This window comes from Tachyglossus aculeatus, chromosome 16, assembly GCF_015852505.1.
Source record: "Tachyglossus aculeatus isolate mTacAcu1 chromosome 16, mTacAcu1.pri, whole genome shotgun sequence".
NCBI classification, from domain to species: Eukaryota; Metazoa; Chordata; class Mammalia; order Monotremata; family Tachyglossidae; genus Tachyglossus; species Tachyglossus aculeatus.
The window spans coordinates 28,761,264-28,776,166 of record NC_052081.1 but is presented as its reverse complement, the minus strand read 5'-3'; the positions used below and the strand labels follow the sequence as shown (position 1 = coordinate 28,776,166).

Sequence of the window (14,903 nt, the reverse complement as noted above, 5' to 3'; positions counted from 1 at the left end):
ACAAAAGTTTGTAAGCCATCCTCTAGCTTTCTTTTCTCTTCTCTTTATTGTTTATAATAGAATCATTTTTCATCTTTTTAATATTTTCTTTGTTTTGCTGTGATCATAGTCCTGTTCTCTATATATCAATCAGTGATATTTATTGCATGCTGATTGTGTGCTGAGCACTGTACTAGATACTTGGGAGAGAACGAGATGGTTGGTGGATATGTTCTGTGCCCACAAGGAGTTCAGTCTCTAGAGCTCTACATTATTTTTTAAAGACTGATGACTGAAAATGTTATAATGATGCAGAACTGAAGTGTTTGTATGTGGTATATGTGTGTGAGAGATCAGGAGTGGGAGGAATAATAAAGGGAATGATAATTTGTAGTCTGCCATTGGATGGATCACTGTGGATATGTGGACAGATTACTGCAACTGCGTGAGTTTGAGAAGTAAAGCTATGGAAATCAAATGAAAAAACCCACAAAACTGATCCTTACTAAAAAAATTCTCAAAATCAAACCCTTGCTTTTAAGGGAAATTTGCATGCTAATGGAATCTATTTCTGATATGAAAAATAGGACTACTGTGCTTAAAAGTTTTTTTAAAAAGCTAATACAGATTAGAGAAATGTTCTTGTACTATTTGTTAAACACTTTCAGAATCTTGGATCCTAGGTAAAACAATGGGCCAGAGCAATGTGGTATTATTTTTATTATGGTATTTGTAAACACTTGCAATATGACAAGCACTCTTCTAAGCCCTGTGGTAAATACAGGTTAATCAGGTCACACATTCCTTGTCCCACATGGGGCTCATAGTAAATATGATATTGTTGGTTTCATATGCCTGACCTGCGTATCTTGAATATCTTGGCAGACCCTGCCCAGTCTATAGAGTTCCACATAGAAAGCAGCTCGGTCAGGCAGAAGGAGCCCGAGCATAGGAGTCAGAGGTTGTGGTTTCTAATTCCAACTCTTCCTCTTGCCTGCTGTGTGACATTAGGCAAGTAACATAACTTCTCTGGGCCTCAGTTTCTTCACCTGTAAACTGGGGGATTCAATACCTCCTCCATCCTACTTAGATTGGACAGGATCTGTGTCCAACTTGATTATCTTGTGATTACACCAGTGCTTAGTACAGTGCTTGGCACATAGTAAGTACTCAAAAAATAACATCATCAAAGTCATCGCGATTACCTCCTTGACTCTGACCTAGGTTACTTTCCTGGTGTCAACCAAGAGTAGAATACATTTCATTGAAAGCTCCTTGAGGGCAGGACCCAGTGCTTTTAGTTCTGTTGTATGTTCCCAAGCACCTGTCGCCAATACCAGAAATAAAACAACCTTACCTCAAAAATGAACACTTTATTTTAAATATAATGTATATTGGTTTTTGGAAAAGTACAAAACAATTATTGCAATAACTAAATTGAATAATGGTAGAACAATTTCACTGAGTAGCAGTTTTTATAATTGGGACTGTACTTCTAGACTTACCCAAAGCAATTCACATGAACTGTAGTATGCATCTTTAATGGGAGATTGGAACAATTTGGAAACAGAATTGAACTGGGACTTGCAATACATATTTTTATGAATAAACATGAATATTTGATTACTTTTTTGCAACCAGTTAGATTTTTGGCAATGCTCTATCCCTATATTTAATGTCATTCTGTTATCAGAATTTCTCTTCTTTTCATTGTAGTTCTATGCACTTCTTTCATTTAGAGTACCAATATGAATGATGAAAGTATGATTTGTAAGAATTTGTCATCTTACATTTAATATAATTTTGACATTCATTCATTCATTCAGTTATATTTATTGAGCACTTAGTGTGTGCAGAGCACTATACTAAGCAATTGGGAAGTACAAGTCGGCAACATTGTAGAGACGGTCCCTACCCAATAGTGGGCTCACAGTCTAGACGGGGAAGACAAACAACAAAACAATACAAGTAGACAGGTGTCAAAACGGTCAGAATAAATATAATTATAGCTATATGCGCATCATTAATAAAATAGAGTAGTAAATATGTACAAGTAAAATAAACAAAGTAATAATAATAATAGTATTTGTTAAGCACTTACTATGTGCCAAGCACTGTTCTAAACACTGGGGGTATACAAGGTCAATAAACATGTACAAATATATATACAAGTGCTGTGAGGAGGGAGAGAGGGGAGGGATTAGGGAGGGAGGGGTGATGATGGGGAGGAGGAGAGGAAAAAGGGGGCTCAGTCTGGGAAGGCCTCCTGGAAAAGGTGAGCTCTCAATAGGGCTTTGAAAGGAGGAAGAGAGCTAGTTTGGTGGATGTGTGGAGGGAGGGCATTCCAGGCCAGGGGAAGGTTGTGGGCCGGGGGTCGGCAGTGGGACAGGCGAGAATGAGGCACAGTTAGCACAGGAGGTTAGCGACAGAGGAGCGGAGGGTGCGGACTGGGCTGGAGAAGGAGAGAAGAGAGGTGAGGCAGGAGGGGGCGAGGTGATGGAGAGCCTTGAAGCCAAGAGTGAGGAGTTTTTGCTTGATTTTAGTGGTGGTGTTGTGATGTATCAGGATTCATGCTTATAATAATGATGGTATTTATTAAGCGCTTACTATGTGCAAAGCACTGTTCTAAGTGCTGGAAAAAACTGAATTACCTGACTGAAATCCCATTGCCACTAGTCATTTTTCCAGTTTTTTTTAGAAGCAGAACATTCTATAGATCTGTAGATTTTAATTGATATGTATCTAAGGTTAAATAGTTGAACATCAAATTAAGTCAAAATTGGTTAATGATTCTAGTTCTTTCCTTATCTCCTTCTAAACCTGATGTCTCCCAGTAAGAATAATAGATCAACTTCTGTGCCGAGACTTCAGAATAAAAAAACTTGGAAATTTCCTTTGTGTCCTGTGGCATTTGCCGTCATTAATGGCAAACATTGTTTTTGTTTCTCTCTTTGGGTTCTTCGTAAAGACTGCTCTATCTAAGTTGCCCCATTCCCAACTGTTGAACATCAAACTGGTCTTCCTTCTCCTCTTGCCTACCAAATCTCTGGATCTGTGGTTTACCTCTAAAGCATTTCTTCTATCCTTTCTGTGGATGGACAGGATCCTTTCATTTCAGATCATCTTAAAGCAGCCATTTAGTGAATCTGTTGTTATCCGCTCTGCTCCCATGTTCGGCTCATGCAGTGAACAATGCTTGAATACTTACTAGTTGATCTGACTGTGTTCCAGGGACCCATTGCTTGAGATCCTAGCTTGTCCCTGTCCCACATTGGGCTCACAGTCTAAGCCAGGGGTAGACAGGTATTTAAACCCCATTATACAGATGAGGAAACAGGTACAGAGATAATAAGTGATTTGCCTGAAGTTACAGAGCTGAAAGGTGTTGAAGCCTGGATCAGAGTACAGGTCCCCCAACTCCCAGACCTGGGCTTTTCCCCCTGGGCCTTGCTGCTTCTATAGTGAGCTTCACGCAGATGCTGAATGAACAAACTCACCTTCACTGGGGCCACTGTCTCCTCTTTCACTGCTGAGTGTCTTGGACTGTGGCACAAGACCAAAGATTCTAGACTGAAAACCAGTGAGGACCAGTCGTTTGGAGCCACTCTCAATCAGTCGTATTTATTGAGTCCTTACTTTGTGCAGAGCACTATACTAAGTGCTTGGGAGAGTGCAATACAAGAGAACTAGCAGACACATCTCCTGCCCGTAATGACAGTCTCCGCGGTAGGTTTGGAAGGATTTCTTTGTAGTTTTCCGAGTTGGGATCAAGAGTTGATTCTGGCCTGGCTCAGTAGCCCAGTGAGCATGAGGTCAGGAAGGAACTCAGCCTTTCAGCAGATGATTAAAAGAGGAGCCGAAACTCCCCCTTTGGCCTCTTTCCTGGCAGTTTCAGGGAGATAGGCTGGGGAGATGCCAAATTAATCAGGGAAAATAGGAAGATCAGTAGTCTGTTGTATGGGAAAGGGGGGCATGAGGGGTGGGCAGGGGGGTTACTAGTGGGAGAAGGGATTCAATGAGGAGGAGGGAGAAAGCTGATTGAATGCCTTAAATCCAATGGCAGGGACTACTTCTACAGAGAAGCTGATAGCTTTTCCCTGATAGTGTCCAGCCAATAGGAGAGATGGCCCTCTTCCACCTCCATGATATTTGGGCATAAATTAAGTCCAGGATTTACAGTAAGTAAGTTAGAAAATTGGGTCCTACAGTTGGTCTCTTGACTTTCTGTTGCATCCAAATTTTGATACCATGTTAATGCCACAGTTTGTCAGTTTCCCAAAGGACAAAGTGAGAAATCATTTTATCAAACATTTGCCAAAAGCCTCTACCAACCTTCCTATTTCCATAGGACGATAAAATTCTTGATTGATTGATCTCTGGAGAAGCTATTTACAGAGTGTGACTCTTTCCCTTTCGGTGAGTAGCAGCAGTTTGAGCTCCCCACTGATGTCTGTTCTTGGCTCCCAGGCAGTCCCCAAGTCCTACCAAGGTTTTGCTTTTCTTCTATACTGCTCTGGCTATCATTTCAGCAAGAGATTATCTCCTAACCTGATGTTTTCTCATTTTTCCTCCCCTCTCCTCTCCTTCACTTGAATTTCCCAAAACAGGCACCACCTCTCTGTCTCTCAAGCTTATGTATAATCTTGATGTTATCCTTGACTTCTCTCTCTTTCAACCTCGTCAAGCAGTATGTCACCAAGTCCTGTCTGTTCTTCCTCCATAGCATTTCTAGAATTTGCCTCTTCCTCTCCAACCAAATGGCTACTACACTGGTGCAGTCTTATGACGTCCTTTGATGGGCTTGAGAGTCAGAGGACATGGGTCTAATCCTAGGTCTGTCACTTGTCTGCTGTGACCTTGAGCAAGTCACTTAACTTCTCTGTGCCTCAGTTACCTCACCTGTAAAATGGGGATTAAAAGTGTGAGCCCCACGTGGGGCAACCTGATTACCCTGTATCTACCCCAGTGCTTAGAACAGTGCTTGGCACATAGTAAGTGCTTAACAAATACCATAATTAATTATTATTATATTCCCACTATTGGATTGACTTCTATATCAGCTTCTTCTCCGATACCATTTGCCTCTGTTCCCTCCCCTCTCAGACTACCATTTTATTTAAAACATTGTTCTGTGCACATCTTCCCATTCCTCAAAAACCTGCAGTTACCTATTGTTCTCTGCATCAAATAGAAACTCCTGGCCATTGGATTTAAGGCATTCATTCAGCTTTCTGCCTCCTCCTTATTGAATCCCTTGTCCCACTACACACCAGCTCACACTCTTCATTCTTATCAAGCTCCCCCTTCTCACTGTGCCCTGCAACCCCCCACCACACCCCTGTATCCCTCTTTCCCATCTGACAGACTATTGATCTCCCCATTCTCCCCGATTAATTTAGCATCTCCCCACCCTATCTCCCTGAAACCGCCTTATCAAGGCACTGGCACCTGCTAAGCTCTTATGAATTCATAATATGTTCACTTAACATATCTTAATACACTATTACCTCCTCCTAGCTGGAATTTATTCTAATGTCTGTCTCTCCCACTATACTGTAAGCACCGTTATTAAAGGGAATATGTCTACTCACTCTGTTATACTCTCCCCAATGTTCTGCAGACAGTATGCATTCAGTAATTACCTTTGATTGAGTCATGTTCAGTGTATTGTTCAGTATGTTGTTATTATGAACATTAAGTGTAGCTACTCTGCTGTTTACCCTACACTGACCTTCCTGAGGCTTCTGGGTGAAATTTTATCCTGTGTGCCTAACCCATTATTGGTTAGCCCCTGAATCTTCCACTCATTTTTGATTAATAGGTTATTTCTGATCCATGAGTTCACTGGGTACAGAACTTTTACTGTACCAGTTTTTATTTCATTTGATATTTTGCCATTTTGTGTATTAATAATAATAATAATGATGATGGTATTTGTTAAGTGCTTACTATGTACAAAGCCCTGTTTTAAGTGCTGGAAAGGTTACAAGGTGATCGGGTTGTCCCACGGGGGGCTCACAGTTTTAATCTCCATTTTACAAATGAGGTAACTGAGGCCCAGAGAAGTTAAGTGACTTGCCCAAACACACACAGCAGAGCTGGAATTTGAACCCATGGCCTCTGACTCCAAAGCCCGTGCTCTTTCCACTGAGCTTCTTTCTTGTTCATCTGTGCTTTGTTGAAAGGTGTACTGCTAAAGAAGCAAAGTCATTGAAGGCATTCACACTGTCACATATTCTTCAGGCCAATCACCAATCCATAACTTTGGCTTATTGCTTTCTGAAGGCAGGGGTTGTTTTTTCTCCTGTTGTATGTTCCCAAGTGTCCAACACAATACTCAGCATGTATTAGGTGCTCAATAAATGCTGATAGCGATGATGCTAGCATTGGGCTGATTCTGAAAAGCACCTTCTGGACTGTATGATTCTTGCGGGCAGGGCATGTATCTACCAACAGTGTGTATTATACTCTCCCAAGTGCTTAGTACAGTGCTCTGCACATAGCACGTGCCCAATAAACAGCATTGATTGATCATATGTTTTCATATATGGGGGTTTAAAGCATAGTTGCAAATATAAAAGGAACTTCATGGTGAGTGCTTCATGTTCTTTAGTTTGTGCTCTCTGTTGATTTGAAGCAATGCCTTGGATAAATGGAAGCATCCTCTCCCATGAGCTTGCTACAGTGCCCTGCACACCGTAAACGCTCAATAAAAACCATTAATGATGATGGTACAAGCTTCCGGTTTTCCTGTTGTGTCTTCAAATATTAATCAGTGGTATTTATTGAACCCTTACTGTGTATGGCTGCACAGGATGGTTTCAACCGGGCTGGTCTTAGTTCATAGCCCTGCTCTCCTCTGTTGGTTGGTCATGAGGGGAGGATCAGGTTTGGACCGGTCAGTTTGGCTGTGGTCCATGGTACCTGTAGTGGGCTATGCATCTACCTTGACCATGAAAATGAACTTCTAGTTGTATATCCAGGAATTAAGCAGAACAGACTAAGCTTGGAAGAAATCAGACTGTGGGCATATGTGATGTAATAATATTGAAAATACTTGTCAGAAACAGAACAGCAAGTTTTCCAGATAGTGATGCCAGTTGCTGTCTGTTATAGCATTGTTCTGATGTTCAGTTATGTGGGATGAGCTCATGAGCTGTGGTCTAGCAGATGTAAACCATCTTTAAAACTGTTCACAGACACTCCCTCCCACCCATGTTCAGTCTTCAAGGCAACTAGAAGAAAGGTGTTTTCTTTCCAGCACTTAGCTTGTTGTGGGCAGGAAATGTGTGTTTATTGTTATATTGTATTCTCCCAAGTGCTTAGTACAGTGTTCTGCACGTAGTAAGCGCTCAATATACAAATGACTGACTTTGGAACATAAACTTTCTTCCCCTGTTCAAAATGTTTAAATGGGCTATGCAACAATTTACATGTTTTTCTTTAATAGAACACTTAAGGGAATTCTCATTAGAGAGAAATGGTTTGTCATTTTAAAACTGTGTATGTTTACCCAGAGCCTTAAGGACTGTTGTTTTTACAAATTGAAAGAATGAATACATGAAAATTAATATAAATAATATGTATTATGTAATTATGTATGTGTATATATATTTATGTACAGACTTATGCAAGCTTGCTTTTTGAACACTTTAGAATATTGTGTTTTACCTTTAAAATAAAGATTTATTTTTAGTGCCATCTTCATATAAACACTTCCTTTACTTTGAAGAAAAATGAAAGGTCTTCTAAACTGTGACATTTTAATGTGATTCAAATGTTTTAATTTCTGCAGATGTGACTCTGAAAATCGTTATCTTGGGAATCCACTTAGAGGAACATGTTACTGTGAGTATTTGAATGTTTTCTTTTTCCTAAGGACTTTATCCTCTTAGCCAGTTCTTAACAGCACAGTAGATTTAATACTGCCATAACCCAATTTGAAAGGCACCTTGACTACTAAAAATGCCTCTGATGAATGTTGAATTAATTAACAGGTTGCATTGTTTACCTTGTAAAATGATGTGGTTTTTTGATACTGTAGGCATGTGCTTAAGTTGAGGTTCTAACAGTTCCATGATCAACCATCCCAGGCCTAGACTAACCTTTGCCACATGCTGCCTGAGTTTGGAGGCTGGTTATTTTTATTGTTTCGTAGGTGGTATATCACCCCACCCCCCATTCTACACTGACAGATTTTAAAACTGAATACTTTCCCCATACTGCTATGACTGTTGGGGATTTTGCAACACTGATGTCTGGTGAAAGAGTATCCAAATCTCACCAGAATACCGGGAGTTCTGAAGTTTCCATATAGCTACAGAATGCTCCAAACGGATTGTTAATTAACCTTCCTTGGCCTGCATGCTTATCCCAGAGGGACCACAGATATTTCCATTGATTTATGTTTCATCTGAAACCTCAATGAATACCTTTTTAAAAAGGTTTTAGACACAGTTTTAAAGTGGTCAGTGGTTTGGTCATCATTGTAGAAACACAGAATAATAGAGCTGGAATGGATCTTGAGAAATTATCCGATCTGACCTTCTGCTTCCAGATAGGTGACTGAGTGAACCAGTCAGGGCAGTTGATTGTAAAGAGAACAAAGGTGTTTTTCTGCCCCAGGTTTGTCTCTCTGTTAGGATGCCTCTCAGCCAGTTGCCCCTTTTACTCTGACTGCCTTTGACTCGATAATCTATTTGACACTCCAGTTACAAAATACTCCAAAAAGCTACCAAAACCCTACAGGATTTGCATTACTTCATTCTTTATGTTCTAACCACATGTTGTTGCACTAATATTATCAGTCAGTGCTTACTTGTATGCAGAGCTACTAAGTGTATACTGAGCACTTGGAAGAGTATAATAAAACAGAGTTTATAGACATGTCCCCCCCCCACACTCCAGCCCCCACTTCTCCATATAAGCTTTAGGGGGAGGCAGACATTAATATGAATACATGAATTATGGATATGCATGTAAATACTGTGGGACTGAGGACATATTAATGTTACTATTTCTTGTTTTGAACACTTGTAAAAGAGGCTGAATCTGTAAGCGTTTAGTCTTTTTTGAGATGCTCTTTCCAAGTATATTCTGCTGAGCCTTTGTCCAGTTATATCAATCTATGCTTGACTCTTCAGCTTCTCATATTGCTGGCAGTACTTGCCCAAGTGTTGCAGTGATATCAGAATGCCAGATGATATTTAGTTGTACATTTTAATTAAAGTAAAAAACTTCTTTGGCTATTCATGGTGACCATTTCTGGGCAAATCAAAGACATCTCCATCAGCTACAGCTGAAATCTTTGAAATGGGTTTCACCTATCCAGGTGCTCCTTTCAGATTTTTTTTCAGATCCTTTCATAGCAGAACTATTCAGCATGTGCTAGAAGTGACCAATCTCATTTTATAATGTTGTTTTTTAAGTGCCATGTGCCAGGCTCTGTACTAAGTGCTGGGGTAGATACAAGCTAAGCAGATTGGACACAGTCCATGCTGCACATGGGGCTCGCAGCTTTAATCCCCATTTTACAGATGAGGTGACTGAGGCACAGAGAAGTAAAATGACTTGCCCAAGGTCACACAGCCGACACATAGTAGAGCCGGGATTGGAACCCAGATCCTTATGACCCCTGGGTCGTGCTGTATCCACTGGGCTTCTCTTGAACTGAAGAGCAGCAAATTGAAAACACAATGTGGCCAAGAGCTGCAGATCAAAAAAAAAATATTTTACCATAATGGCAAGCAGGTGTTCTGAGGTTAGAGGAAATGGCAAGGAGTGGAGGCAAACTTTTTTCTGGGAGAAGGTGGTGGTGAGTGGTGTTCTGGGGAAGAGTGGTGATGAGCCGGTTTTCTGGGGAGGACCTGGTGGTGGTGGCGAGTGACGATGAAACATTTGGGTCTGTGTTGGTCATTGCATTCCCTCCCTTTCCTAGCCCCATGTGGGCAGGATAGTCACAGCTGCTGCAACGGCAAAATAAAGCATAACAAAGTATTCGTTACCTCAATTTTCACCAGAAGCTGCACAGCAAGTGAAGGAATGAGCTACAGTTTCTTCCCTCTCAGTGAATGCTTTGGAAACACTAATATTGTCAAATGTAGTGTTAATCTGTTCAGTTTGTCTGCCAAGAGTCATAGTGCAGAGGGATGAGATGAAGCCAAGAAGCCCAAGCCCTTCTTGGGGAGAAGAGGCCAGGAAGGATGTGTACTCTCAGCCAGGATTTAGATCACTTTTATTAATTAATTAAAAGCGTATGAGGGTGCTAAGGGTCAAAGTCAAGTCTCGGAAATGCTCCGAGAGCCTATCTTTATTGGAAATGCTCTTTATAGATATTGTATTGTTGCCACAGTACAGGCTAGGTGAACTTAAATTTCCATCTTCAGGATTCAATGGCTTCTAGTATTTGCTGACAGAGAAGTGCTCATCTGTGAAATTACCTAGTCTCTAAGTACATGGCTAATTTGTGGAATAGCAAGTGAGGAGTTTTAAAGTCCAAGAATGTTTTCTAAGTCATTGTGCCTTGGTGTCTCCAAAGATGGATTCATGGAATAAATGACTTTTGAACTGTAGTGAATCCCTATGGTTGTGTGATCCCCAGCACTTAGAACAGTGCTTTGCACCTAGTAAGTGCTTAATAAATGCCATCATTATTATGTAAACATCAGCTAAAATCCTTAAAAACAATATTTTGGAAATAAAATGAAAGCTAGCATCTTCACTTTCAGAAAAGCCGTTTCACCAATATTTTATGATTTTGGCAAGAAGTATCTTCTGATCAGAGGAAAAAGGGAAATGGTAAACTATTATTGAAAAGTACCAACTTAGATTTATCCGTGTTTCTATTAAATCCTACCGTTCAGGACCATTAGGGGTATTATTTCGATTCAGAGAAGCAACTTGGCTCAGTGGAAGGAGCACGGGCTTTGGAGTCAGAGGTCATGGGTTCAAACCCCAGCTCCGCCAATTGTCAGCTGTGTGACTTTGGGCAAGTCACTTAACTTCTCTGTGCCTCAGTTACCTCATCTGTAAAATGGGGATTGACTGTGAGCCCCCCGTGGGGCAACCTGATCACCTTGTATCACCCCCAGCGCTTAGAACAGTGCTTTGCACATAGTAAGCGCTTAATAAATGCCATTATTATTATTATTATTATTATTGTAACCTCCCCAGCGCTTAGAACAGTGATTTGCACGTAGTAAGTGCTTAATAAATTCCATTATTATTATTATGATTATTATTATTATTATTATTATTATTATTATTATTATTATTATTATTATTATTCAGAGGCTAATTTGAAAATAGTTTTCTATGTTTGGTATTGTGTCTTGTCAATAAGCGGCTATGTATTGTTTGCTTTACAGTAAGCTTCTAATGGAAATTCCACACACCTAATAGCCATAAGATTCACAGATTTTCAACTGCAGAGTAAGGTCTTGGCAGGAAAATACTACACTGCAAAATGATGTATCCTGTCCACGCTTTCTATGTTTATCCAAATTCTTTGCGATCCAAATTCTTGATACTGAAAGGCAAATTAAAAAAACAAAAATGTAATTACAAAATTATAATATATCAAACAGTAATTTAAAGTATTAAATTATGATATAATGGTCAAATTATAAAATATAAAACATCTGGTATTTTCCCTAAGGATCTTATCCTCTTTCTTCTCCTCCTCCTGCTCTTCCTCGCCTTCCTCCTGCTCTTTCTCATCCTGCTCCTCCTCCTCTTCTTCTTCCTCTCCTTCTTCTTCTCCTTCTAATGCCCTTCCTCCTCCCCTGCTCCTCTCATTGTTCCTTCTCCCTTTCCTCCTGATCCTCCTTCTGCTCTTCCTCCTCTTCATATTTCTCCTCCTCTTCTTCCTTCTCCTCTTAAGTCCTTTCTTCCTTCCTCCAGGAGTTACACAGTCTTTGTGGAGCATGACCTTGAATTTGAAATGTGGTTTAAAGCGGTCGGTGTAGGGAGTGAAGAGCCTGTTATGTTTTTGACAACATAAGCTTTACCCTTCATCGAATAGGATGCCTCAGTCTGTCTTTATTTGCTATACATGTGGATCCAAACATCTAAGTCTTTGGAAGAACGGGATTGAAATCACGTGGTTCATAATTCATTCAAAAAAGTACTGAAAGGTGGAGTGGCAAAGATCTTTTCCCTTCTTAAATTAGAGCTAAAAGCTGGGGAAAAAAGTCTTGGAAATGGACCTAAAGCACTAGATGGCAGCCTTGTTATAGTTGAAGTACTTTATTGCTTTAAAGTCAAAAGCATTTGAAGGAGAGTAGCTAAGGTAAATGCAAGTATAAATATTATAGACAGAAACCTCAAATAATTGTAAAGATTATCTGAAACTTAAAATGAATGGCAGTTGCTGTAAATTACAGCAATTGGAATTAAAAGTGGTTTTTGCAGAATTAGAAGAAATGGGACAGGATTTATCCATGATTTTACAGAGCCATATTTTACTTGTTTTCATTTAGGACAGCATTCAGTTTAAACTGAATTCCTACTGTAATTATAAAACTGTCATGCTTGACTTAAAGTAATGAGTTCCAGAAATTATATCTAACATTGATTGACCCTCATGCAGATTGAAGCAATTCTTCTATTATTACTAAATACAGGAATATAATGACTACACCGGCAAGTGCCATCTCTGGTTTCTTGAATTCAGCAGGTTAAAATACAAGAAAACATACAATTTAAAGGATCTTTACTTTAGAAAATAGGAACTGAAGTAATGAATTGAGATTAAATGTTTTAACAGCATAGAATCTAGGGCTGGAAGGAATATTCGGAGATCATATAGTCCAATGGTTTGCAACTGTTTTTGTTGCATAATCAAAGCAATCATTCATACTGAGTGTCTTCTATGTAAACAGCACTGTACTAAATGCACTTGGAAGAGTGCAATAGAGGATAAAGGACTCAATCCCTGCCGTCAAGTTGCTTACAATCTGAGGGAAACAAGACACCAGATAATTTAGGTATTGGAAGAAAAATAGAGTGGAAAGATGGAAAGTAAATAAGTAAGTTCTCAAAGAGTAGTGTGTATATCAATGGGTCCCAAAGTTCTGTGAATGCCTAAGTGCTGATGTGGAAGATGTGATATGACTTGGAGAAATTCTCCTTGAGGAGGTGCTATTGCAAGAGGGTTTGAAGAGGGAAGAGCTGGAATCTGGTGGGATTTGATATGGAAGGGAGTTTTAGTAGCAGGAAGGAGATGAACCAAGAGGTCAGGGGCAGGAGAGGTAAGTATGAGGTACATTGTCCGTGGGAAGGTTACTTAACGTCTTCATTCTTCCTCATATGTGAAATGGGGATGAAATACTTGTGACCCTCCCATTTTAGGCTGTGAGGCCTGTATGGGACAGGGGTTGTGTCCAGTCTGATTAACTTATATTATCTCAACTCTCAGCACATTGGTACATAGCAAGAGCTTAATAAATGCTGTCATTGTGATTATATTATCATCAATCAATCACTGATATTCATTGAGCACTTACGAAGAGCAGAGCACTTTACTAAACACTTGGGAGAGTACAATCAATGTAGCAGAATTAGCAGCCATCTTCCCTGCTCATAACGTGCTCCAGTCTAATAAAGTACTTACAGTCTATTGTTGGGGAAAATCAAGAGTATAAGAGGACCTGGGAAAATAACTTACAAATACAGACAGACTGAAAAATTTCATTGTAAACAAATATTCTTCAGGGTTTCTTTAATATGTTTTATACCAACCATCCCTTCAGGGGTTTCTAGGGACTCTCGTTTGGCCTGTCTTGCTACTCCCCAACCCACACTGTCTGCCCCCCGAAGTGAACTATCTCACTGTCTCCCACACTTGCTCGTGTCATCCCTTTCTGCTCAGAATCCCCTGCCCTTCAAATTTGCCAGGCCAGAACTTTCCCCAACTTCAAAGTGCTCTCTTGAAATCTCACCTCTTCCAGGAGGTTTCCTTAATTAAAGTATTTTTCTTTTGGGTGGCATTACCGCAACAGCCAACTCAACTCATCGGTACTGTTAGCCATCTTAAGCTCTTATATACGTATCGATGCATATAATCGTATCCTATTGACTCATATCAACTTGACAATGCAGGTACAACTTATTCAGTTACCCATCTTTGCGTTTTCGGGTCATAATCATTTGCAGCTTTTGACTCCTAAGCTTAAGTACTTTTCTGCCTGCCTGTTTCCCCGAGTAGATCCTAATTATTTTGGCCCAAGTGCTTAGTACAGTGCCGTGCACATAAGGGACTCTGAATGAATGACACTGGTTTCTTCCTCCATAAGAGACCCGAGTGGAACTGCCTATAATATTTTAGATTAGAGTTGGGAAGATGGGACAGATATATCCAATGGTCAGCAGGAGACATGCTGGCTATATTTCTCTAGTCACGGATGGTGAAAGGTTGTGCCAAGCCTCCCACACTTTCTCGTGGTTCTCCTGTCATGATCAGCACAATTTGCAAGATGACTGATAGGGATGGTGGATGCAGTTTATGGTTAGGAAACCAAACGCTCCGAGAGACTTTGTTGGCAGCACGCACTGTTACATTGATTCCTCTCATAAGTCATTGTTGTGTATGGCCGTCTAGTTGGTTTGTGAAAGAACTGGGGATGTTTTCTCCATTTCCTTGCTAAAACAAGGGAAAAAGCAAGAAAAACAATTCACAGAGAAAATGGGGATGAGCAAAGTAAGATTCTGTGCAGGCAGTGATTTTTTTTTTTTTACTGATTGGCTATTCTTTAAGAAAAGTATCTCTTCACCCTAGTCCACTTCTAATTAGCCTTTCAAATGAGTCCCCACAAGTAACACTCTTCCTATTTGAGCATTCCAGAGGGAATTGTCAACAAGACAGAGGCTTGTACCTTAGAATAAGGAAGGAGAATAGAATAGAAAAAGGTCTGTGTGACCTTGGG

At 40.1% G+C, this 14,903-nt stretch overlaps 1 protein-coding gene across 1 annotated transcript in view; it reads left to right on the top strand.

Moving 5' to 3' along the window:
* Window positions 1–14,903, top strand: part of ATRNL1 (attractin like 1) — a 602,420-nt gene that overhangs the window by 189,177 nt on the left and 398,340 nt on the right. Inside the window, exon 21 of the mRNA XM_038758614.1 lies at window positions 7,775–7,827. Coding sequence (XP_038614542.1) covers window positions 7,775–7,827 — 53 coding nt within the window. The remainder of the gene's footprint in view (window positions 1–7,774; window positions 7,828–14,903) is intronic.